Here is a 23829-nt window from a genome sequence, read left to right on the forward strand (position 1 = left end):
TCCATATGGCAGAGGCTGGTGATCACGGTGTATTAATGTGTCCATATGACAGAGGCTGGTGATCACGGTGTATCAATGTGTCCATATGGCAGAAGCTGGTGATCACGGTGTATCAATGTGTCCATATGGCAGAGGCTGGTGATCTCGGTGTATTAATGTGTCCATATGGCAGAGGCTGGTAATCTCGCATTAGTTGAATTTGAACTTTGATATTTATATAATTGAAATGTAGATTTTTATGATTAACCACGTGACAATGATTTTGAGAAACTAAAACGTTATTATTGAAATTAAACTGTTCCACGTTAATGCACATACAGTTGACGTTGGAAGTTTACATACACTTAAGTTGGAGTCATTAAAACTCATTTTTCAACCACTCCACAAATGTATTTTTAACAAACTATAGTTTTGGCAATGATGTCATGGCTTTAGAAGCTTCTGATAGGCTAATTGACATCATTTGAGTCAATTGGAGGTGTACCTGTGGATGTATTTCAAGGCCTACCTTCAAACTCAGTGCCTCTTTGCTTGACATCATGGGAAAATCAAAAGGAATCAGCCAAGACCTCAGAAAAATCATTGTAGACCTTCACAAGTCGGGTTCATCCTTGGGAGCAATTTCCAAACGCCTGAAGGTACCACGTTCATCTGTACAAACAATAGTACGCAAGTATAAACACCATGGGACCACGCAGCCATCATACCGCTCAGGAAGGAGATGTGTTCTGTCTCCAAGAGATGAACGCACTTTGGTGCGAAAAGTACAAATCAATCCTAGAACAATAGCAAAGGACCTTGTGAAAATGCTGGAGGAAACAGGTACAAAAGTAACTATATCCACAGTAAAACGAGTCCTATATCAAAATAACATGAATGGCCTCTCCGCAAGGAAGAAGCCACTGCTCCAAAAACCCCATAAAAAAGCCAGACTACGGTTTACAACTGCACATGGGAACAAAGATCGTACTTTTGGAGAAATGTTCTCTGGTCTGATGAAACAAAAATAGAACTGTTTGGCCATAATGACCATCGTCATGTTTGGAGGAAAAAGGCAGAGGCTTGCAAGCCGAAGAACACCATCCCAACCGTGAAGCACAGGGGTGGCAGCATCATGTTGTGGAGATGCTTTGCTGCAGGAGGGACTGGTGCACTTCACAAAATAGATGGCGTCATGAGGGAGGAAAATTATGTGGATATATTGAAGCAACATCTCAAGACCTCAGTCAGGAAGTTAAAGCTTGGTCGCAAATGCGTCTTCCAAATGGACAATGACTACAAGCGTACTTCCAAAGTTGTGGCAAAATGGCTTAAGGACAACGAAGTCAAGGTATTGGAGTGGCCATCACAAAGCCCTGACCTCAATCCTACAGAAAATTTGTGGGCAGAACTTAAAAAGGGTGTGCGAGCAAGGAGGCCGACAAACCTGACTCAGTTACACCAGCTCTGTCAGGAGGAATGGGCCAAAATGCACCCAACTTATTGTGGGAAGCTTGTGGAAGGCTACCCGAAATGTTTGACCCAAGTTAAACTATTTAAAGGCAATGCTACCAAATACTAATTGAATGTATGTAAACTTCTGACCCACTGGGAATGTGATGAAGGACATAAAAGCTGAAATACTCTCTACTATTATTCTGACATCTCACATTCTTAAAACAAAGTGGTGATCCTAACTGACCTAAGACAGGGATTTTTTACTAGGATTAAATGTCAGGAATTGTGGAAAAACTGAGTTTAAATGTATTAGGCTAAGGTGTATGTAAACTTCCGACTTCAACTGTATGAAAATCATAACTGACAGGCACATCGGTAGAAATGGTAGAATAAATTGTAAGCTTCCCTAAACTTGAAACTCACACACTGCCTATTTAGTCTTTATAAAATAATTGCATCCACCTTTCTATGGTTGGATTTTCAAGCAAGGTAAGACATGCCTCATAATATCAAGTAAAACAATTAAGTATGTTTTCAAAATGCATACTGCCTCCAGCTCACATTGTAAAGTGGTGTGTGACGCGCTGATAGTCTTCCTGCTGTTGTTTTTTAATCCCTGGTCAATTTGGCCGGCAACAATTTAATTAATCAGCTTTCCGGGGTTTTTTTACGGCCAGAAGCCGTCAATTACCAGCTGACGGAAACCCTGGTGTGTGTGTGTGTGTGCGTGTCTGTCTGCCTTCCTGTCGTCTGTATGTGTTTGTCTGTTTATTACTGTCTAACTTGGTTTTGAGTAATTGTGTTGTACTCGAGACCACCAGGTGATCAGGATTCCATTTCCTCTTCACATTTCCATCTGTGCAGGAGTGACATTCCTCTCACACCACCTGGGATTGGATTGGGAATAACAGGGTAAAGTCTGCCTGTGGAATTCCAAAGCTGTGAAATGGGGCGTGCTATTCATTGTTGCGCTGCGGAGCTGCTGGGTCTGGAATACAGGCTGAGGAGTTACATAGGTTTATTTTCCTATTGCCAGACCAGCCCTGGGGATGGGGAGAAAGAGGAAGAGGGGGAGAGGGGCTGACAACCCCTCCACATCCTACCACCTCCCCCCTTTCAAGAGCCTAACACAATAAACTGGCTATGCAGAGCCGAGTGTGTGTGTGGGTCAGTGTATGCGCTTGCAAGTGTGAATGTGTGTATTTGCCCTGGCACAATAATGCTATCAGGGGTGAAGATATTCATTTTCCTTGGAGGGTACATGTGCTTTCCTTGCAGGGTGCAGATGAATGTCCTAGTGGGGCTCTGCTGGGACGGAGAGATACCACAGCTATTCAGAAAGAGAGAGATAGGAGCAGAATTAAGACAGAGAGAGATAGGAGCAGAATTAAGATAGAGAGAGATAGGAGCAGAATTAAGACAGAGAGAGATGGGAGCAGAATAAAGACAGAGAGATATAGGAGCAGAATTAAGACAGAGAGAGATAGGAGCAGAATTAAGACAGAGAGAGATAGGAGCAGAATTAAGACAGAAGAGAGAAAAGACATAGCTGGTTTATTCAGCAGCTTCACACTGATCTCCTATCCCTGGCTATCCCTCTGTGTGTTGTGTGTGTGGTGTGTGTGTGTGTGTGTGTGGTGTGTGTGTGTGTGTGTGTGTGTGTGTGTGTGTGTTGTGTGTGTGTGTGTGTGTGTGTGTGTGTGTGTGTGTGTGGTGTGTGTGTGTGTGCAAAATGTGCATGTTGGCCTAACAGACTGCCTGTAATGTCAGAAGAGACAGACAGGATCTGAGGATCCACAGCATTGGGTGTCATAACACACACCATAACACATACACACCTAACACAACACACACACCATACACCACATAACACCACACACACCAAAAACACACAACACCTAACACACACCACTATAATACACACACACCATAACACACACACACTATAATCACACGCCATAACATACCACTCATAATACACACACACACAAACAACACCACAATACATACACACACCATAATACCACACATCAGACAGTACACACACTAAAAACGCTACAGAGAGCAATGGCAACACTTCACCCCCCCCCCCCCATCAGAAAGATTAAGCCTAGGATGCACGATATATCGGTGAACATATCGGAATCAGTCGATATTAGCTAAAAATGCCAACATCGGTTCGGCCCATGTCTAGTTTAACGCCTATGTTAAAAACTGATGTCAAAGCTGACGCCACGTAAAATGTTGCACTACACGTGCAACACAACATTCCTAACCTAGCCCACAATGTCTGCTGTGTGGATCCAGCAGCTAATCCTTATTGTTTGCTAGCTTCACACAGATGGGTCTGACCACCATTAATCAATAAGAACTGTGTTATAAATTAGGATTATTTAGATGATGACACCTAGCTAGATAGTTAGCTAGCTAACTATGGCTACCCAAACAGTTGTTGTTTTACTATGTTTGTGGGAAGAACATTGTTTGCATCATGAGCTAGTTGGATTTTTTTATAACCAGCACTGTAGTGCGCGAGACAACTTTACCAGCATCATAGCATTCGTATCGTTGAATCGTTGTGACATATGAAATACGATGTATAGTGTAACCAATGTGGTAATAACTATGTAAAAAATGTATGAACGAGTTCAATTATTATTTGACGTGTATCTTTTTGACATGCAAAGACCCAAACGGCGTTCCATATAAATCCTGTCGAGAATGAAACAAACTGACAAATGAACAATGAAACAGCACAGCAAGTAAGTGATTATGTTTTACTGGTAATGGTGACATACGTGAATGCCACAAACTAACTTTTCGGTCAGTGTGTGTGTGTGTGTGTGTGTGTGTGTGTGTGTGTGTGTGTGTGTGTGTAACCTTTATTTAACTAGGCAAGTCAGTTAAGAACAAATTCTTATTTACAATGACGGCCCGGATGACGCTGGGCCAATTGTGCGCCGATCTATGGGACTCCCAATCACTGCCGGATGTGATACAGCCTGGATTCGAACCAGGGACTGTAGTGACGCCTCTTGCACTAAGATGCAGTGCCTTAGACCGCTGCGTCCATGTGTGTGTGTTAACTATTTAACTGTACTAGAAAGCTTTAAAGGCCGTTAAAATGTAAAATATCGGTTATCGGTATTGGGTTTTTTTGCAAGGAAAATATCGGACAAACACAAACTCTATACAGTGTTAAACACCGCAGCACAAACTCACATGTCGCTCAATGGCAGACTCTTTACATTGGTAAGCACAATAGAAACTCTTTACAAACTGGTAAACAGACATGTAACTGTGCATGCTGTTAAAGACAGTGATGTGTCCTCCTGTCCTCAGAGAACAGGAGGACACGGCAGCCTGCTGTAGCCTCAGAACCTCCCAGCCCCAGCCTACCACAACAGACACCAGGATGGCAATCTGTCCACAAACTCATCCATAAGCTCAACACTGTCATGTCCAATGGGCATGTTACGAAATGGCAGTAAACACTTAGAAATAGATTATGTAGATTTACTTATGACATTGTAGTAAGAACAAATGTTCTGTTTCAAAACGCTTTCCTTTTTCATTCCTACTCAACACAGACCCCGTGCAGCAGTCTAAGACACTTGGCCAGGCATGAAACCCATGTCACAGTCACCGTCAGAACACAGGGGAACAAGTCATTGCCAGCATCTCAGATCCTACAGATCATGGCTTCGTTAAGATGCTGCTTAGCAATAAAGAGCCAAACTATTTGTGAAAACAACTGCCCTGCTTTCGTGTTCTATTCCTTGTGTGTGGGGAGAGAGACAAAAAAGAAAGGAAGAGAGAGAGGACATGGCTTCTACTTCCCAGTCTCCTCCTCATTGGACCAACCAGCCTCTCTTTCTACCCCTCTCATCCCTTCTGTGAAGCAGGGATCAGTCCTTACTGGTTTGTCACTTTCACAAACACACAGAATAAAGTTAATACAATGTTTCCTCGCCTCCTCTCCTGTTCTTCCTGTCTGTTCTGTTCACGGTTTAAAACCTGTCCTGTCTCCTATATGAATGGATGGTGGCATAGTTATAGCAGGGGTTGTCATGGAAATTAGGTAAAGAGGGGAGAGAGTCCGCTATTTCAGACTGTTGGGATGCAGCTACCCTGACTAGTTTATGATGAAGTGTTGTCTGTCCCTTTTCCTCCATCCTTCCCAAACCCATGACAGAGAGGAGAGGGAGAAGATGAGGGTAAAGGGATCTTATCACTTCCTCCGGTGGCTGTGGTGCTGTTCATTAGGAGGGTAATATCCTGTCCTCACTCTACAGTTTCCTCTCCAAGCTCTATTACCGCTACATTTCCCCAGCTCAGATGTAAATATAACATGACTGACTCCCTCAACATGAAAATACCATGATCACCCTTACAACAAACGTCGATAAACCATCAGCGAATGAAGAGTTAACCCGCTAAACACCACCCCAGCCCACCTTTCTCCCCACTCTCCCGTGAAAAATACTCCGACAAAACCACTGGTGCTCCCGTCGACCGGTTCGTGGCGACATCCGTGAACCTCGGACAGACACTCTCACGTGAGGCGATAGGCCATTAATTCACAATTTGGTCCTATTCCTAACGTTGGTCTGAATGCCCGATGTCTGTCTCTKGCACACGAAACACGGAAGACGCCGGGAAATGAATTGCTCTAAAACAGAACCACACCAGCATGCAGGGAGAGAAAACGCCCTGCGTTGTTCCACAGGCATGTCGAATCTAAACCCTGCGAGCAGGCTACACACATAATACTCAACCTGGAGAGCAAAATCCCATGTCGTATTAATGCGGTATATGAACGCACAAATACCGCATAATTCAAACATAAGGCTCTCAGATGTATTTTTATTATCTGCGGACCTATGATGGTTTGGTAAGCTAGTCTCTATAAAATGTTCTTATCAAGATGTTCTTATCAATAGAACGCTTTGATTTGACACCGCAGTAGGCTATGGTGACAATTAAACAACAATAATCTGCCTACTAAACCCATCAAAGTACCCACACTTTTTTAACCTTTGGTAAAAGTAATAAGCTATTAGTTTGAATATTTGGGTATGCTAAACAGGGATAAATGATCCTATCCACGTTGACGTATCCACGAACAGGAAAATAAATGCGACAAGCCTTTGTGGAAAGGATAGCCTACATGAGCGCAAGGAGCAGCATGTTTAACAATATTAACTTGGTATAAAAGTATTACCTTTAACTTGAGTTTCATATTCGGCTACGATCTCCTTGTCCTTTCGGAATTTGGCCGGAGACGTCATGGCTGGTTCTTCTACTCAAAAACACTAGACTTCGCAATACTGGGTTAAAGACGTAATCAGGAAAAAAAAGAGTAACTATAATATTTCGTCTGGAAGAATACCCCACTGAAAGATTGTAGCGAGTAACCCCACAGCCCGTGGAATGGTATTGTGTTCTGCCCCTTCACTCTGCCCGCATTGTGAGAGTTTGGCGCTGCCGCATTCCCATTCGTTTGGATCCTTTCCTTAATGTGTCCTCAAAACCAGTTATAGAGCAAACGAAGGATATATGCATTCCCTCCAAACCAACAATAACCAACCAGTCAGCAAGGTCGGATGAGGAGACTCCCAAAAAGTTTAGTCCTTCAGTAAGTGGCTGTCACCACGACGGTCAGAGGCTGGGCTGGCTCCGTGGCTCTATGCTCTTCCCCCTAGAGTGAGAGTGGGGTACATAGATGAGCTGGGAAGCCAATATGCAGGCACTGAGACAGATATACACTATGCATGTGTCACATTCATTTGGTTGATACATAAATGACATTGCTTGACCATACATATTCATTATCACATGTAATACTGTGTAGGCCTATGTATGGATAAAATACTCTGGCCTTTATACATTCAATCAAATGTATTTATAATCAAATGTATTTATAAAGCCCGTTTACATCAGCCGATGTCATAAAATGTTATACAGAAACCCAGCATAAAAAAAACAAAAAGCAAGCAATGCAGATGTAGAAGCACAGAGGCTTGGAAAAAACCCCTAGAAAGGCAGGAACCTAGAAAGAAACCTAGAGGAACCAGGCTCTGAGGGGTGGCCAGTCAGTCCTCTTCTGGCTGTGCCAGGTGGAGATTATAATAGTACATGGCCAAGATGTTCAAACGTCCATAGATGAACAGCAGGGTGAAATAATAATAATCACAGTGGTTGTAGAGGGTGCAGTGGTTCTCATAATACATAATTCAAATTTACATTAACGGACACCTTTATTGGTACTGCAGTGATAGGGTCAGAAACTGGGTTTTGCAATGTGTCTGGGGTGGGTGTAGGACTGACAGGGTTGGGAGGGCAGTCAGATCAAATCCAACTGTGGTTCTCATAATAGACAGTGATGCTCAGAGTTGGTGAATGGACCATTGCCTACATACTACACTGTAATAACAAATAGGGGTAATCTGACTATACTTACTTGTTGTATGGCTACTGACAAATTACCTGATAGAAATGGAATAGATTGTTTCATGCTGGGCCCATTAATAGTAATATTGGAAAAAGCCCAGAGAACATAAAGGTAAAAATATGTCAGTCCAATGTGGTCCATGACATTGACAATATAATTTTCCTGAGAACACAGTTTTCAACTTTGGTGCCTTGAGAACAGCAAACACTCAGAAAACATCATAACACTGGACTACCTTTATTAAAGACATGCTCCGGAACTCAGATGATAGCACATGGTACCTTTATTAAAGACATGCTCCGGAACTCAGATGATAGCACATGGTACCTTTATTAAAGAAATGCTCCGGAACTCAGATGATAGCACATGGTACCTTTATTAAAGACATGCTCCGGAACTCAGATGATAGCACATGGTACCTTTATTAAAGACATGTCCTGTGGGCTCAGTTGGTAGAGCATGGCGTTTAAAATGCCAGGGTTGTGGGTTTGATTCCCATGGGGGACCAGTATGAAAAAGTACAACAAATGTATGCACTCATTAGTACTACAGTAAGTCGCTCTGGATGAGAGCATCTGCTAAATTACTAACATGTACATATTGGCGACTAGTTAGGCTTAAGAAATACTCCCATATTGGGCTGGGTGTCAATGTATAGCTCATACATGCATAATCTATGATAAGAAGTAATGTTTTGCCACAAAATCCCTAGTTTGAAAGAGTCTGTTTTCTGGAATATGTGCAGAGTTTTCCTTACACTTTCCCCCACGTGGGTCAGCCCCCTAGCAATTCGAGTTCCAGCCAATGAGCTTCAGCCACTAGCCATTTGAGTGACAGCTAGTAAGATCCACACAAAGCAGAGCAAGAGAGAGGCCAATGGCATGGTGCACATATCTGCACAGGTGACATAGTATGCCATTGTCAGGGACCACTTTTGGCTCGAGTGCTATTTTCAGAACTACTGGCTAAAAAGTATAAAAAGGTACGGGAGAATCTCTTTAAGGGTTTGTATATAAGCAGACTAAAGCCGTTACTAAGTGTTAATTAGTTTAACATAAACCCCATTACTGTTCTAAAATAGGCCTATCTCATTGGTTTAAACTGAATGATAGTCATTACGGGGCTTTGCAAAACATAGGCATATTACAATGTCAACCAATGAGTTATGGATAAAAGCGTCTGCTTAATGGCATATTAGTTATAACGGTTTTACTAAACTAACTTTGCAAATGAGAAACAACACCTTTAGGAGGGCTGCAACATTGAATTGTAGGATAAAAACGAGGTAAATTTCTATAAAGAATGAGTCTTTTTTACAGACACCCTGTAGATAAGTGAAGTTTAAAGAATGGTGAACTTAGCGATCAGTCTAGAATGAGGCATTTCGCCATTTTTAGCCATAGGAAATCTCGGTACTAGAGTAAGGCTAACGAGCTAGCCAAGTCTTTGGGATACCGTTACCTAGCTAGCTAACTTACGTTAGCTACTAGAATTTATTGTCCAAACGTATGAGTTGCAAAATGTTACACTTTTCTGTGTGTGTGCAATAAACATACAGCATTGCACATGTTTTACAATGCAAGTTGCTTAAAGCATGCACCACATTTTACCTCTTATGTCGATTTCGATGACAAATACGAGCTTTCCTATTTCATTTCCGTCCCATATGAAGCGTTTTGGGGTGTTTTTCTCACAAATTCTCCAAAATAACCCCGCCTCTTTTCATGGAACAAGAGGAGAGTTTTCCATCTTTCGATTGGTTGAATTGATTAGGATTGGCATAAAATCCTTCAAATCGACAATCAAGGAGCGGAGTCAGTTATGCTGAGCTTTTTTGGGGGGGAATAAAATAAACAGACGTCATTGAGTTCAAGAATTGACAAGACATGAAAGACAAATAAAACAAAAACAGAAAAATGTGTTATGACAGCATAAGAGAATAAGACAATGACACTTATTCAGAATATAATCATAATATTGGACTGTAGACAAGCTTTTCTTATTATTTAGTCATTTCAGAGACTCAATTAACAACATAAAGGGTATTAAAACAAACACTTAATTTAAAATATTTGGTTTTGTGGATATATACAATTTACCAACCAAAATCATGACATTAGTTACCCATTTCAAAGTGTTCAGAGTACTGTCTAAAAATTTTATAACATTTAATATCAACAGAGTGACCAGTTTTACTCAGTATGTACTCTTCCATATCGCTCCAAAAACTAATAGTGTACAACCAACTATAAAATAAATGTGTCAGCGTTTCAGGTCCATCATTGCAGAAGGTACACTTGTCTGTAAACAATGTCTGTAAACCTTGAGACCATTGTGTTTGAGGGGTACATATTGTGCAAATTATTTAGGTGCAACTCTCTTATTTGATTAGAAATACAAATGTAAAGGGACAAAGCCAAACCCTTCGCCATTGAATGGCTGATAGTTGTGAATTCGATTATGCTGAGCCGCGGGGCAACGCGTCATATTTCCCATACACTATATTTTGAATATTCAGTTTTCATTGGCAGATAAAGCGTTTTTTATCAAAAGCAATCAATTTTGCATGTGAAACACAGAATCCCACTAATTATTCCACGTGCTTAATTACGTCGCTTTTGTTTTGAGACGATTTCGCCTTGGGCTTTGAACGGTGCACCTGGCTCACGCCCGGGAGGCCGCCCGCTTCCGAAACCATTGCAAACTTTCACACGGTGCAACACACGGGCCAGATTAATTGAATCCCCTCATTATTACTTAGCCACGGTCTTGATATATTTGTACCCAATCAGCTTTGTAGTTGTGCGATTATATTACCCAATGGTATATTTTTTTTTCCCTCGAGAGCCAATCGAAATTCGACATAGTGCTGTTTTTAAAAATGTTTCAGGAAGTATCGGTAGTTACCAGGAAGTTGTAAACAATAAACACAACAGCGAAGCTAGCTGGCTATTACTTTGTACTGAATCTGTGACCGCAACGAATTAACGTTAGTTACTGAACAAAGAATCTGGGAAATTGTTTCGTTGAAGAGCAGGTTGAAGATAAATTGAAAATGGCAAGAGCTATTCTGAACATCTGATGATGCTGTGTTATTATGGTCACTCTCGTGACGTTAGCTTGTGGCTCTGTTTTGACAAGTAGATAGCTACTGTAGATTGCTATCAACCACATTACTCGCTATCAACAAGGATCGATAACTATCTAGCTAAACCTCCAATATAACATTAGACGTGGAAACGTCTAATTTGTGGCTTCTCTTTTATAATTCACCTGCTGCTAACTTCAAGCTAACTGTTGATAGCTAGTCAACGAACTAGCTAGCTATTTAGTAACAATAATAGTGAATAGTTAGCTAGCTAAATAGCGTTTTAAATAACATTAGCGTCAGATCAGCTACCATTGCTACATTGATTGATCTGTTCTGACACACATTTCCTCTGGACATTGGGATTCGAAAGCTAGAAGAACAGTATTTAAAGAGCATGTCTACCTCCAACTTCAAAAACAAATGTGTCACTCAAGTGAATTGTATATACTGTGAGAGTCTACTCTGCACAAGAGGAATGAAGGCAGTGCTTCTCGCAGACACAGAAATTGAGCTGTTCTCTACTGACATACCGCCCAACAGGTAAGCAATACAATCACTATGTTATGAAATGATCACTGAATGTGTGGAATGAGTTGTGAAAAATGAGCTAATGACGGTTATGGTTTCTATGAGGATCTCTCGTCACTGTCTGTTTTTTGGAGGGGTTCATAACTTCATATGTTGAGTGTTTGTGACACTGTGAAATATAATGGATAAGTTCTTATCCATTATCTCCCTCTATGGCTAGAATGTTATGGTGCCCCTTTGTTCTTTAACAATCCCCATAACAACCCCACCCCCTCTTCTAGAAGTGTTGACTTTGTGGCCAGCTGCTACTCTACAGAGAGCTGCAAATGCAAACTGAGAGACATAGCCTGTCTGAAATGGTATGTATGTAACATTATTGTAAACACAGATTTGTCTGCTCACATTACACTAACCAGTTTGCATTCATTATATATGTGCTTTGTGGTTACACAATAGCATTACTAGACAGACAATAGTTGTGGCTGCTTTATTAATATTTACCTTAGAAAATGCAAATGTTAATGTCTGCAAATGTCCATGTCTAGTGTTGTGCGTCAGTTGGAAAGTTGTTCATCCAGCAGTTTGTTGGGTACAGTGAGGCTTTTGTCAGGCCCCTTTTGTATCCCCAGGGCTTCGTTGTTGTACACAGAAACACATCGGTCAGATAATAGACACCTACTGATAGTTAGCACTTTCACAGGTGCTCGCTATTAAATGCTGACATTTTAAAAAATATATATATATTTCCCTCCCTCCATATCTCTCTTTTTCCCTCTCCCTTTTCTCTATCTATTTCCCTCTCACTCTTTACTTCCCCTTTCTCTCTCGATCCCCCTCTCCAGTGGTAATTTTGTGGGGTATCACGTGGTAGCCCCATGTAAGCCCTGCCTGCTGTCCTGTAACAATGGCCATTTCTGGATGTTTAACAGTGATGCTGTGTCCACCCTTAACAGATTGGATGCTACAGGTTAGAACTCCAAGCTCACGGACCTCTGGGTAAATCCATTTGAATGTAATCACTTTTTGACAGAACCCCTTTTGATTTGAYCAAAACCTTCCATACATAGTTGCCCATTGTAGAATTGCTCATAAAGTTACTTTTTGGACCTGAGTGCCAAACATTCAAGAGATAAAGGTGCTCAAAGTTGACTCAAAAGATAGACTGTTGAGATGGATATAATTTAAAAGCTGACAAACATGGTTGTCCAACTATTTTTATAATCTCTGGAAAATAGAGCATGCTGTGTTTCCTCCGATGGCAGGCACAACACATAAGCCAAAGATTATGTGAAATAGGCTCTAAGCTACAACATATGCAAAAATGCAAATGCATTTTTAGATAATTGACGTTAAACCTTTAAAAAATGTATATAATAAGATAATTTTGTTTTTCAATAGTTTGACAACACTGTAAGCTTTTAAATGATAGCAAACTCAGCCATTTATATTTGTCAGTGATGAAGACATGGATGTCTCATGGTATGGTGGGGTATGCAAAATGGGTCAACTTTGAGCACCTTTATCTCCTGAAAGGTTTTGTTATTGAGGTCCAAAAAGGCACTTTATGACCACTTCTTCCATGGCCAAACATATATGGAAAGTTGTTGTTTTTTTATATCAAAAGGGATGCTGTCAAAAAGTGACAGAATTCAAATGGATTTACCCCTCTTACCTATTGATGAACAATAGACTGTATTCCGAGAGGACTGTCCTAAAACCATAGTTAGTCAAAGTAATATACATGTAAAGAAGAATTACCCTAAATGCACAGTTTGTGACAAGATACCGATACCCCCTAAGGCTAAGCAACACTGACTGACTGACACAACACATTGCAACATGTGTGGCATTATGTGTTGACTCTTCTGATCTCCACTACCACATGACTTAGCACTCATAGAAACGCAGAAGTTGAATTATTCGGAGAGATTGTGCAAAGCATGAATGCCAGCCTGTTTCTACTTCAGCCAATTTGTTATTGACTTAGCTTGTCGGCAAGGAAAGACTGTTCCTTAAACTGTCCCTGCACACACAAACGCTGCGTCTTCTGTTGCAGGTTTGAACCTATTGCTGTGGGGAGACCTTCCCGAGCTGGAGGACAGCGAGAACGAGGGATCAGACACCCCATCGGAGGAGGAGTGCATCAGGTAGAGAGAGATGGATGACCGATGGAAGAGAAACAGAAGAGAGGCCTTACCCTGTGACCATACCCCCCCCCCTTTCCAAAAGCACACAATCCCCACGCATTCTACGCATTCACGCATTTCGGTTACGCGTTGGACAAGTAACCYAAAGGTTGCAACATCGAATCCTCGAGCTGACAAGGTAAAAATCTCTTGTTCTGCCCCTGAACAAGGCAGTTAACCTGCTATTTCTAGGCCTTCATTGAAAATAAGAATTTGTTCTTAACTGACTTGCCTAGTTAAATAAAGGTTAAAAAAAAAAAAAAATAAGAATGTTTATATATCGCTCTCTCTGTGGGGGGAATCAATGTTAGAACTGGACTGTTGGAACTGCCTTCTCTCTTTAAACTCACCACTGAATCCCCACTCAAACAAACTCATTAGCTTTCTGTTCCACTGGCGGATGGATGTCTTAACATTTCGCATGGCTGTTTTATACCCTTTGGGTAGCCTATTGCCATTGGACGCTGGATTAAACTTTGTACGCTGTATTTTAGGTTTTCTTCAGTCCTTTGTTTGTGCTTGAACAATCGATTACAATGATGTTGCGTTTAGGTTTTAGAAACTGACATTGTTGACCTTAAGTATTTGCCAGTTTATCTTGCATTGGTCTTTCATGAGGAGGGCCAGTGTCACCAACAGATGGTACTAGTACATAAAGTATAGGCACGTGTTTGGTTCTAGGGCTCCTCAGTGATGGGATAGAGGGTACTCAATGAAAATAGAGTAGGCCCAATTACACACATGGTAAAGGAGCTGGAAAGAAAATACATGATCATGAAAGGAAAGTCAATGTCCACTCACTCTTACATTGTTGATATAGTAAAAACATTGCAGCAAAAACAGTGAAAGAAAATGTAACTTATATTCCGAGCAGATATCCTAACCCTGTATGATTGAACGCTGAACTGTTGTGTGCTTGAAAGAGCACAATGAATGAGTATATAGATCTGTGTATATGAGTCACTTGTGTTTAGAGCTGACCTTTCCATTGCTGCAGAAGCGTTTGCTTCAGACAACGTTCTAGACTTGTATTCTAATGGCCTTGGATCTGATTTTGTGAAGAACTGTGGGCTCACTGTTATTGTAGTTCACGCTTACCCTCTCACTGGAAGTAAATGTTTCAGCTTTCGGCTTTGTTGTGATGCTTCGGTGCCCAGCAAGTACTGTCACAATGAGTGACATATCTTAAATTAGCATTTAWTATACCTCCCAGTTCAAACAGCCAAGCTATGCCTGTATTAATAAGGAWATGTTGAAGCTCCAATTGAAAAGTATTTGTTTTGTGGTCAAAACTGACAGTATGAAAGATGGACGTACACACCAAATACCTGAGATGGCAGTCACCAATTAAGATTCCTGTCTTTGTAGCAATTATTTATTTAAGTTATGTTCTAAGCTCTGTCTAAGTTTATTACATCTTGTGATATGATATACAAAATTAATAGCCAATTATGATGAAAATCATACAGACCAAATATTTTTTACCACTTATTTTCATTTTGTTTACAATAGTTTTTTTTTATTTACAAAATAAATATTTTGTAGTGTGCTGTATATTTTTTCTGTTTCTATTTTACATTTCTCTTGCATTTGAGTGTTTTACGTTTGGAGGCTGATAGGTTTTTTTGTTTTGTTTTTGTTTTACCTTAGTGAAGGTAGCTAGTGATCAGCTGAGAGCTTCTTATGGCATAGACCATATTTGGGAGATATTCAACGACTATCAAAACAGTGATTTTTTTTAAACAATTTTTATCTGACTTTAATATGATTCATTTAAGTAGTGTATTTTTATTTGTCGATTTGTATTTATTTATTAACAAACATATTGCTGTCTTTATACTGATGTTATTTGCCCTGCTGAAAAAATATATTTTGAAATGCCACTGATCCTGAATTGGTCGTTTGAAACATTACCTTTTTTTTWATGCTTATTGTATTGATAATACACCTTTTCCAAAATATCCATTGTGTTTTGTGAACTTTTTGGTAACCAAAAATCTGCAGGTAACACAGCTAGTGTACTTAAGCAAAGTATATTCCTAACTGTGTATGTGTAATAGCCGTGGAAGTGATGTTGGATTTTTGCTTTGACCGGTCAGCCATGGCATCTCTTATTGAGTAGTAGCACAGGGCTGCCTGTCCTGCAAAATACAATACAGCACAGCCATGGTAAGAGTCCATCTGCACTCAGCAAACACCACTGTTTGTGTGTCTGTCTAGGGTACCCCAATCCCATCACAATTTTAACCCTGTACTCTAGGACTGACTTTTGAAAAAGAACAGAATAATTTAAAGTCATACCAAAGGTTTTTATAAATAAAACTAAAGCTAAATAAATAGCTTTTCTATACAATTTGTGGTTCTCTAATAGTAAGCATGATCACTCTCCCACTTGTGTAGAGCGATCTCCAGTGGTATAAAAAATGTCAGCAGGTCCCTGTCCCTTTACCGCCCTCTGTGGTTGTTCTCATGTCATAATGTCCTCCTAGAAACGGTTGCTAACAACTCTGTAGAAAGAGGGGAGCAGACAAACGCGTCGACATTGAAAGTGGTATCAGTGGCTAATTGCGCGAACTACATTTTTTTTTCAGTTCCTGCAGGTAAATGACTCACCCTGTAGTGTATTAGTCAATTAGCTTACAACATTTGACATACTTTTTTACTTTTTTGGAAGCTGTAATTAAGTCAGAGATTACCTATCTTTAAACCGGGCTGAGTGTCTAGCTAGCTACCAAGCTTAAGTGGTGGTGCCACTGTTTTGGCAAACTAGATATCTAACGTTCGCTAGCTAGCTGCAAATGTTTTGCATATTCCTTTGTGCTTCCTTTTCACATGTGAAATGGTAAATCGGGAGGGATAGAAAAATGCCCTTATCATTGTTTGAAGTAGCTAGGATAACATAGATGTGCCGCAAACAAAGTGCAACCACTGATTTGTCTAGCTAATTGTTTACTGTTCCCAGAGTACAATTTAAACCATGCCTCGAGGAAGATCAGCCACCAGTGTCCACTCTGACGGCAGTGACATGGATATTGATGGAATAGGTATAGTATGTGTTTTGTATGACCAGCATAAGGGTTAGCTAATTATTTCACCAACTAACTTGTTCTCAGAAATGTCAACATTTGCATTTGGTGTACTGTGCTCCAGCGGAAACAGAGATGGGAAAACTGCAAAGACAGTTCCGGATCATGGGGGGAGACCGGCTGGCCTACAGCATCCAGTCTCAAGATCACATACGCAGACAGCGGTGAGTCCACCGGTACACCACACATCACCTTCACAGTGTCTGTGTGTGAAATACACTGTATGAATGTGTATGCTCAGCGTGTCTTTTTTTGTTTGTGTATGTGTAATATGTAGGCAGGAGATAGAGAAGCTTGAGAAGGAACAGGAGGAGCTACAGCGTAGTCTCTGTGTGTCTGAGAGCCTATCCCAGCGGCAGCGGGACAGTGAGGATGCCCAGACCCTGCGCTCCATGCTGGAACAGAGGGACGAGGTGGGGGACGAGGTGGAGAGGGAGAGGCAGAGTCAGGCAGAGCTGGAGCAGGAGGTACAGGAGGTTCACACACACGCACAGCCACACACACACAGAACCTTCACCCTCTTAGTGAGCTGAAGATGCCATGTCTATGTGCTGGGGCCAGATCTCCAGCATGGAGAGAAAGCTGACAGAGCTGAGGAGAGGCGAGGTCACTGCTACTCTCAGCCAAAAGTCCCAGTCCCGACAAACTCAGAAGGCGTCACGCACCCTGGAGAACAAACTGGATAGAGTGAGTAGCATGTCTTGTCACACTCAGGCCAACACAGAATTGGATAGCACTGTTAAACCCAGTACCACACAGTACTGTAGTACAGCCTGCTGCCTAATATTGTCAGACACTGTCAATGATCCGTTCTCTGTTATTATTTTCACATCGCTTAGACCTGTCTACTATTACTGTTGCAGGCCCTCATTCGCTTCAACGAGCAGCTGACTAAAAACAGCCACCTGAGAGAGGACCTGGAGACTCTGCGTGTGGAGCGGGTCCGGTTCCAGCAGCTCCATCGCAGACTGGACAAGGTCAGGGGTCACACTGAGACCAATCAAATCCAGGGACAGAGAGAGGTCACATGACTCCTGTTAAACCCTGCTTCCTGTTCTAGGAGCTGCAGGAGATCCGGAAAGACATCGGAGATATGGTCAGCCTCTCCACTGCTGCATATGATGTCAGGTGAGATATGAGAGTTGAATGTGTCTGGCCTGCTTAATGTGTGTAAGAATCCTTACTTYCATATTTCAAGTGGAGGCTACTGTATTTGTTGCAACCAGTTTGTGAGTGTGCGTTTATCTATGGGTTTGCACATGCACTTAGGTTTCATATGGTAAATATCTATGGCTCCATCTGTCTCTCTGTGCCAGGGTGGAGGCCCAGTCTAAGATGATCATGATGAGGGAGAAGGCAGTAAAGGACCTGTCTCAGTACAGCGCTGAAATGAAGGAGCTGGAGAGGGTAATCGCACACGAACGCCGCCTCAAAGAGTTCATGACCACCAAGTGCAGTGAGAGGAGTGGCCAGGATGAGGGGCAAGAACTGGGCCGCAGGCATGGTATGACTGAGCGTTAGAACACACACACAGTGACGCACGCATGCTTGTGATGTTTCATATTGGAGTTTGCTATAACATACATGTGACTTGGGGAGTGATATGTGACTTAAGAGTGATAGAAAAATACTAGAATGAAAGTGAGGATAATGATGAAAAAGATGTTACGACAGATGATGAAGATAATGGTGATGAGGAGGAGGAGGGTGATGAGTATGATGATGACTGTGTGTTTCAGCGTCAGAGTTGAAGGAACAGAGGAGGATGGACTCTGGGGAGGAGTCAGTGGACACACTGGAGGAAGTCTTCCACGGGATCCAGAATATCACAGGAGAGGAAGACCTGGACATGCTGGTCACCAGGTTCATCCAAGGTCAGTCCTGACCTTCACACACACATATTAATACAATGCAAACTCTGTCTGTTATTACCTCTGTGTGCTGTTGATATGTGTTAATGCTCCTCTTGTGGTTCTATTGCTGTGTAGTCGAGGATCAGAACTTTGCCCTCTTCAACTATGTGAATGAGCAAAACAACGAGGCTGAAGCTTTGAGGGACCAAATTAACCAGGTCAGTATGAGGTTGCTTACCTTGAATGCACAGTTCAGTCCTCCATGTATTCTGATTGTGTGCACACTTGCTTTAGTGATGCGCGGGTTGACTCAACCTGCAGTCACCGCAGTTATATCTGCAGGGCAGGTGGGTTTAGGGTCATAAAATATTGTGTGGATGGGTGGCGGGCGGGTTGAATAAAGAAAAAACAATGCATAAAAAATGTATTAATTTATCATTCTTGTGCAATTCATATCTATAGGCTACATTGAGGTTTTTCTTTCATCATTTTGATCTGGTGTTCGTGCGTAGCCTAAGCTTCAGGGCCTAACTGTAGTGCCACAAATACACGGCAATCACCAAATGCTTTCGAGAACTTGGGCAGAAAAAGTTCATATCAATCCACTGAGGCAAAAAGGACAACGTCAGAGTTGAATTCAATAAGAGAGAAGCTGCGAAATGGAGAGTTGAAAATAAATAACAGGGAGGGACAGAAAAGTTATGTAATGTTTGGGAAATATTTGGTGAAGAGATGGAGAGGATGATAGCAGTGCCGGTCCCTAAACGTCTTTGCTGCGCGAGAGAAGCAGAGAGGAAGAGAAAAACAGACATTACCCATGTCAACTAGATAGAAGCATTCATTCTATTGATTTGTGACATTATTCCTGCTAGCAAGGGTTTATTTAGTCTTCCAGGGAAACAAATAATGACAGAAGAGAAGCTGCATCCCACTGGGCACACACTGGTTGAATCAATGTTGTTTCTACGTCATCTCAATGAAATTACGTTGGACCAACGTCGAAAGACGTTGAATTGACATCTGTGCCCAGTGGGATGTACAGTATCTTGTTATAGACAAGTTGAATATCAAATAGCCTACCAAAATGTCTGAAATTATAAGCAGGTATATAGGCCTATCTAAAAAGGCTTTTCACTTTATCACATATAGTCGGGCGGTTGCGGATGGGCTATTAGCAATTACGGGCGGGAGCGGGTGAAAACCAGCTGATCCGCACATCACTAACGTGTGTGTGTCAGACCCAGAGGGAGATGGAGCAGTTTAATGTGACGGGGCAGCAGCAGAAGCAGGAGCACCATGCTTTGTTGAGAGACATTGATCAGCAACAGAGAGACACAGAGTCTCAGGCACACGAGAATGAAGTCCTGGCCAGCGCTGTGAGCAAGATCCTGGACCAGATAAAGACAGGTACTCTAAACCTCTCTCTCTTCTTTCTCTCTCGTTCTCTCTGTCTCTCTCTCTTTGTCTCTTTGTCTCTCTCTCTCTTCTCTCTCAATTCAATTCAATTCAATTCAAGGGGCTTTATTGGCATGGGAAACATGTGTTAACATTGCCAAAGCAAGTGAGGTAGATATTATACAAAAGTGAAATAAACAATACAAATTAACAGTAAACATTACACATACAGAAGTTTCAAAATAATAAAGACATTACAAATGTTATATTATATTATACAGTGTTTCTCTCTCTCTTCTCTCTCTTCTCTCTCTCTCTCTTCTCTCTCTCTCTCTTCTCTTTCTCTGTGTGTCTCTTTCTCCTGTCACTCTCTTTTGTCTCTCTCTCTCTTGCTCGCTCGGAGATCTCACGGACACAACAGTCACACCACACACACACACACACACGTACAGAGCTAAACATACTTACTTTCATACATCACATGTACTGTGACATGTTAGATTTACACTGAGTGTACAAAACATTAAGAACATCTGCTCTTTCCATGACATAGACTGACCAGGTGAAAGCTATGATCCCTTATTGATGTCACTTGTTAAATCCACTTCAATCAGTGTAGATGAAGGGGAGCAGACAGGTAAAAAAAAGTATTTTTAAGTCATGAGACAATTGAGACATGGCTTGTGTATGTGTGCCATTCAGAGGGTGAATGGGCAAAATATTTAGGTGCCTTTGAACGGGGTATGGTAGTAGGTGCCAGGTACGCCGGTTTGTGTCAAGAACTACAACGCTGCTTGGTTTTTCACGCTCAACAGTTTCCTGTGTGTATCAAGAATGGTCCACCACCCAAAGGACATTAAGCCAACTTGACACAACTGTGGAGTCAACATGGGCCAGCATCCCGGTGGAATGCTTTTGACACCTTGTACAGTCCATGCCCCTGACTAATCGAGGCTGTTCTCAATATTAGGAAGATGTTCCGAGTGTTTGGTATACTCACTGTATGATGAAATGAAAAATTGGCCTTTATACTGAAGTCATAATGTTCTATGTTTGCCTGACTGTTTGTGATGGGGTAGGAGTGAACAGTGTGTTCCATAAGATGGACTGTGATCGCTCAGTGGTGGAGGACTTGCTGGGCTCGTCCTCTGGCATCCGGGAGAACAACATCATGACCTACCTGGGTCTGGTGGAGCAGAGGACCAACCAGCTGCTCACCATGCAGGCCTTCCTCAACTCCAGGGTAGCTAACATGCACACCCAGAATCACTCCTATTGGCCCATATCAGTCTAGCCTGGTCCCAGATCTATTGGCAAGACGGCACAAACAGATCTGGGATCAGTCTACTATCCATCTGTATGTGCACGCATATCACAGACTGTACCATGTATGTATCCCTCTCTCTGTTTCTCACAGGATCTTGATAAGGAGTATGACCCAAAAGACCTTGCCCYATTTCTACTAGGTCAGAACCCTGAGGTTCCCAGACAAAATATCATCATACAGCCTCCTGTCACTGGGTTGGTACTTTTGTGTTATGATTTGAGCTTATTTAACCTGTGTGGCTGTGTCTTACCTGATGTGTGTGATTGTGCTCCTCAGGGATGACTATGACACAGAGGAGTCTCCTCTCACTGATGAGGAAGAGCGGCCTCTCTCCCAGGGAGAACTACGCCAGAGAATCATGAAAGGGGTGAGCTATGACAAATATTCACATTCACTTACATCTTAACACACAGACTTCCTTTAAATATCCTTGTACTATAGGATATTTCTGCTGCGAAATATTTTCTTAATTTTTTCTTCATCTTGATCACCTACGTAACTAATAAGGCTGTCAGTGAAGTTGAAACCATTATGACGTAATGCAKTGTACTTTCAACATCAATGCTTTCTCCTATGTGCCTGTTATATGTACATTTTACACAGGTCCTGCTAAAGGAGGGATCAGTGCGTCACGCAGGAGCAAGGAGAAAGATGAGTGTTCCGTCCAACAGCCATCCGCGCTCCCTAGAGGCCTGAGAGGAGCGGCACACAAGGAGACAGATATATCCAGATGGTTTTGTCTAGAAGAGATACAGCTTGGTCAAAATGTACGCAGCCGTTTAGGAGAATTCATGCAGCAGTTTAGGAGAATTAATGCAGGAGTTTAGGAGAATTGATGCAGGAGTTTAGGAGAATTAATGCAGGAGTTTAGGATAATTCATGTAGCAGTTTAGGAGAATTAATGCAGGAGTTTAGGATAATTCATGTACAGTTAGGAGAATTAATGCAGAGTTTAGGATAATTCATGTAGCAGTTAGGAGAATTAATGCAGGAGTTTAGGAAATTAATGCAGGAGTTTAGGAGAATTGATGCAGGATTTAGGAGAATTGATGTAGCAGTTTAGGAGAATTAATGCAGGAGTTTAGGAGAATTAATGCAGGAGTTTAGGAGAATGAATGCAGGAGTTTAGGAGAATGAATGTAGCAGGTTAGGAGAATTAATGTGGCAGGTTAGGAGAATTAATGTAACAGGTTAGAAGAATTAGGTTACGGTTAGGATAAGGGTTAGTATTAGGATTAGCCAAAAAATAAATCTACTTTTGATGTCAATTTGATAAAAGCTATATCCCATCTAGATGTGACCTTTCTAGCCACCCCCACCCGATGAAGGACCTCATCCTAGGAAGAATAGCAGATTTTGTTTTCTAGTGTTATCACCTGAATTTCAACCATGATCAAATGACCAAATGTCACCATTTTAGTTCTGATTTAATATATGGTAGATAGTATTACTTGTACTTCTATATCTCCTTTTTAATAATATGATGCTGCATCATTACGGTCTGTTACAATATAAGTGTGATTTGTTTAGCTTGAACTAATTAGGTTAGGAGATATAAAGACTTCTCTCAGTCTGGCAGCCAGCTGGTCTTTTGATGTGTCATATGCCATCTGGCTTTGATTATTCAAGTCTGGTCTCAATACATCCCCTGCTGCCKTGCTCTCAGAGGCTGAAGTTCTCCAACTGAACACAAGGGGGCACTGCTTTTCCAATCATTGAAACTTGTTTAACCATTTTCATATCTACAAGTTTGATCATCAATATTTGTAGGATATGTTTTCTCCCTTTTTCAAATAGATTAGGAACTATATATAAAATGTTCCTGTGATCCAAAGATAAAATTCCAAACACTTTGTTTTAATCTTTATATTTAAACACCATGTAGTCTCTGCAGCCACTTATTCCATACAATAGGACAATTAGGAAAGGAATAGATTTATTTTAAGAAACTTTTTGTTTGAGGTTATCCAACATAATCAAGAGTCAACAAAGAGTGTTACTTTAGTTAGGCTAGCTTTGAAAGGTCTCCATTGAATGGTCTCACATGGATTACACATGACTTACATTTTTTATTTTTTATTTTTTTATTTAACTAGGCAAGTCAGTTAAGAACAAATTCTTATTTTCAATGACGGCCTAGGAAAAGTGGGTTAACTGCCTTGTTCAGGGGCAGAACGACAGATTTGTACCTTGTCAGCTCGGGGATTGGAACTTGCAACCTTTCGGTTACTAGTCCAACGCTCTAACCACTAGGCTACCCTGCCGCTCCATGCTGACCAGACCGCTTGCAGTCCGCCATCGCACGCATGCTGATTTTGTTCACCCACACCAGATGCGATCAGGACAAGCAGGTTGAAATATCATAACGAACTCTGAACCAACTATATTAATTTGGGGACAGGTTGAAAAGCATTAGACATTCATGGCAATTTAGCTAGCTAGCTTGCTGTTGCTAGCTAATTTGTCCTGGGA

At 41.5% G+C, this 23829-nt stretch overlaps 2 protein-coding genes across 5 annotated transcripts; both read left to right on the top strand.

Annotated features, from left to right (window-relative positions):
- The first annotated feature begins 10465 nt into the window (after positions 1-10465).
- On the top strand, positions 10466-15657 carry LOC111969741 (protein FAM72A). Of its 2 annotated transcripts, XM_023995984.3 has the most exons (4): positions 10483-11522; positions 11792-11869; positions 12353-12477; positions 13567-15657. In XM_023995984.3, exons 1-4 carry the CDS (start codon positions 11377-11379, stop codon positions 13659-13661), a joined length of 444 nt encoding a protein of 147 aa, XP_023851752.1. In that variant the 5' UTR covers positions 10483-11376; the 3' UTR covers positions 13662-15657. The 2 variants fall into 2 exon arrangements, with proteins under 2 accessions (XP_023851761.1, XP_023851752.1); XM_023995993.3 differs by lacking the exon at positions 11792-11869 and having other exon boundaries at positions 10466-11522.
- On the top strand, positions 13748-22959 carry odad1 (outer dynein arm docking complex subunit 1). 3 transcript variants are annotated; one of them, XM_070445624.1, is made up of 16 exons: positions 13748-13835; positions 16659-16740; positions 16847-16946; positions 17060-17249; positions 17344-17469; positions 17646-17759; positions 17843-17910; positions 18099-18286; positions 18522-18656; positions 18771-18853; positions 19874-20042; positions 21110-21273; positions 21448-21551; positions 21634-21724; positions 21961-22287; positions 22349-22959. In XM_070445624.1, exons 2-15 carry the CDS (start codon positions 16674-16676, stop codon positions 22051-22053), a joined length of 1692 nt encoding a protein of 563 aa, XP_070301725.1. In that variant the 5' UTR covers positions 13748-13835; positions 16659-16673; the 3' UTR covers positions 22054-22287; positions 22349-22959. The 3 variants fall into 3 exon arrangements, with proteins under 3 accessions (XP_070301725.1, XP_070301721.1, XP_070301724.1); XM_070445620.1 differs by lacking the exon at positions 13748-13835 and adding an exon at positions 15738-16296; XM_070445623.1 differs by lacking the exon at positions 13748-13835 and adding an exon at positions 15738-16296 and having other exon boundaries at positions 22392-22959.
- The last annotated feature ends 870 nt before the right edge of the window (positions 22960-23829 follow it).

Source organism: Salvelinus sp. IW2-2015, linkage group LG1, assembly GCF_002910315.2.
Source record: "Salvelinus sp. IW2-2015 linkage group LG1, ASM291031v2, whole genome shotgun sequence".
NCBI lineage: Eukaryota > Metazoa > Chordata > Actinopteri > Salmoniformes > Salmonidae > Salvelinus > Salvelinus sp. IW2-2015.

Coding starts and splice junctions, on each gene's coding strand:
- LOC111969741 (XM_023995984.3), top strand. CDS start 11,377: ATGTCTACCTCCAACTTCAAAAACAAATGTGTCACTCAAGTGAATTGT. Junction 11,523..11,791: donor ACTGACATACCGCCCAACAG/GTAAGCAATACA, acceptor CCCCTCTTCTAG/AAGTGTTGACTTTGTGGCCA. Junction 12,478..13,566: donor TAACAGATTGGATGCTACAG/GTTAGAACTCCA, acceptor CTTCTGTTGCAG/GTTTGAACCTATTGCTGTGG.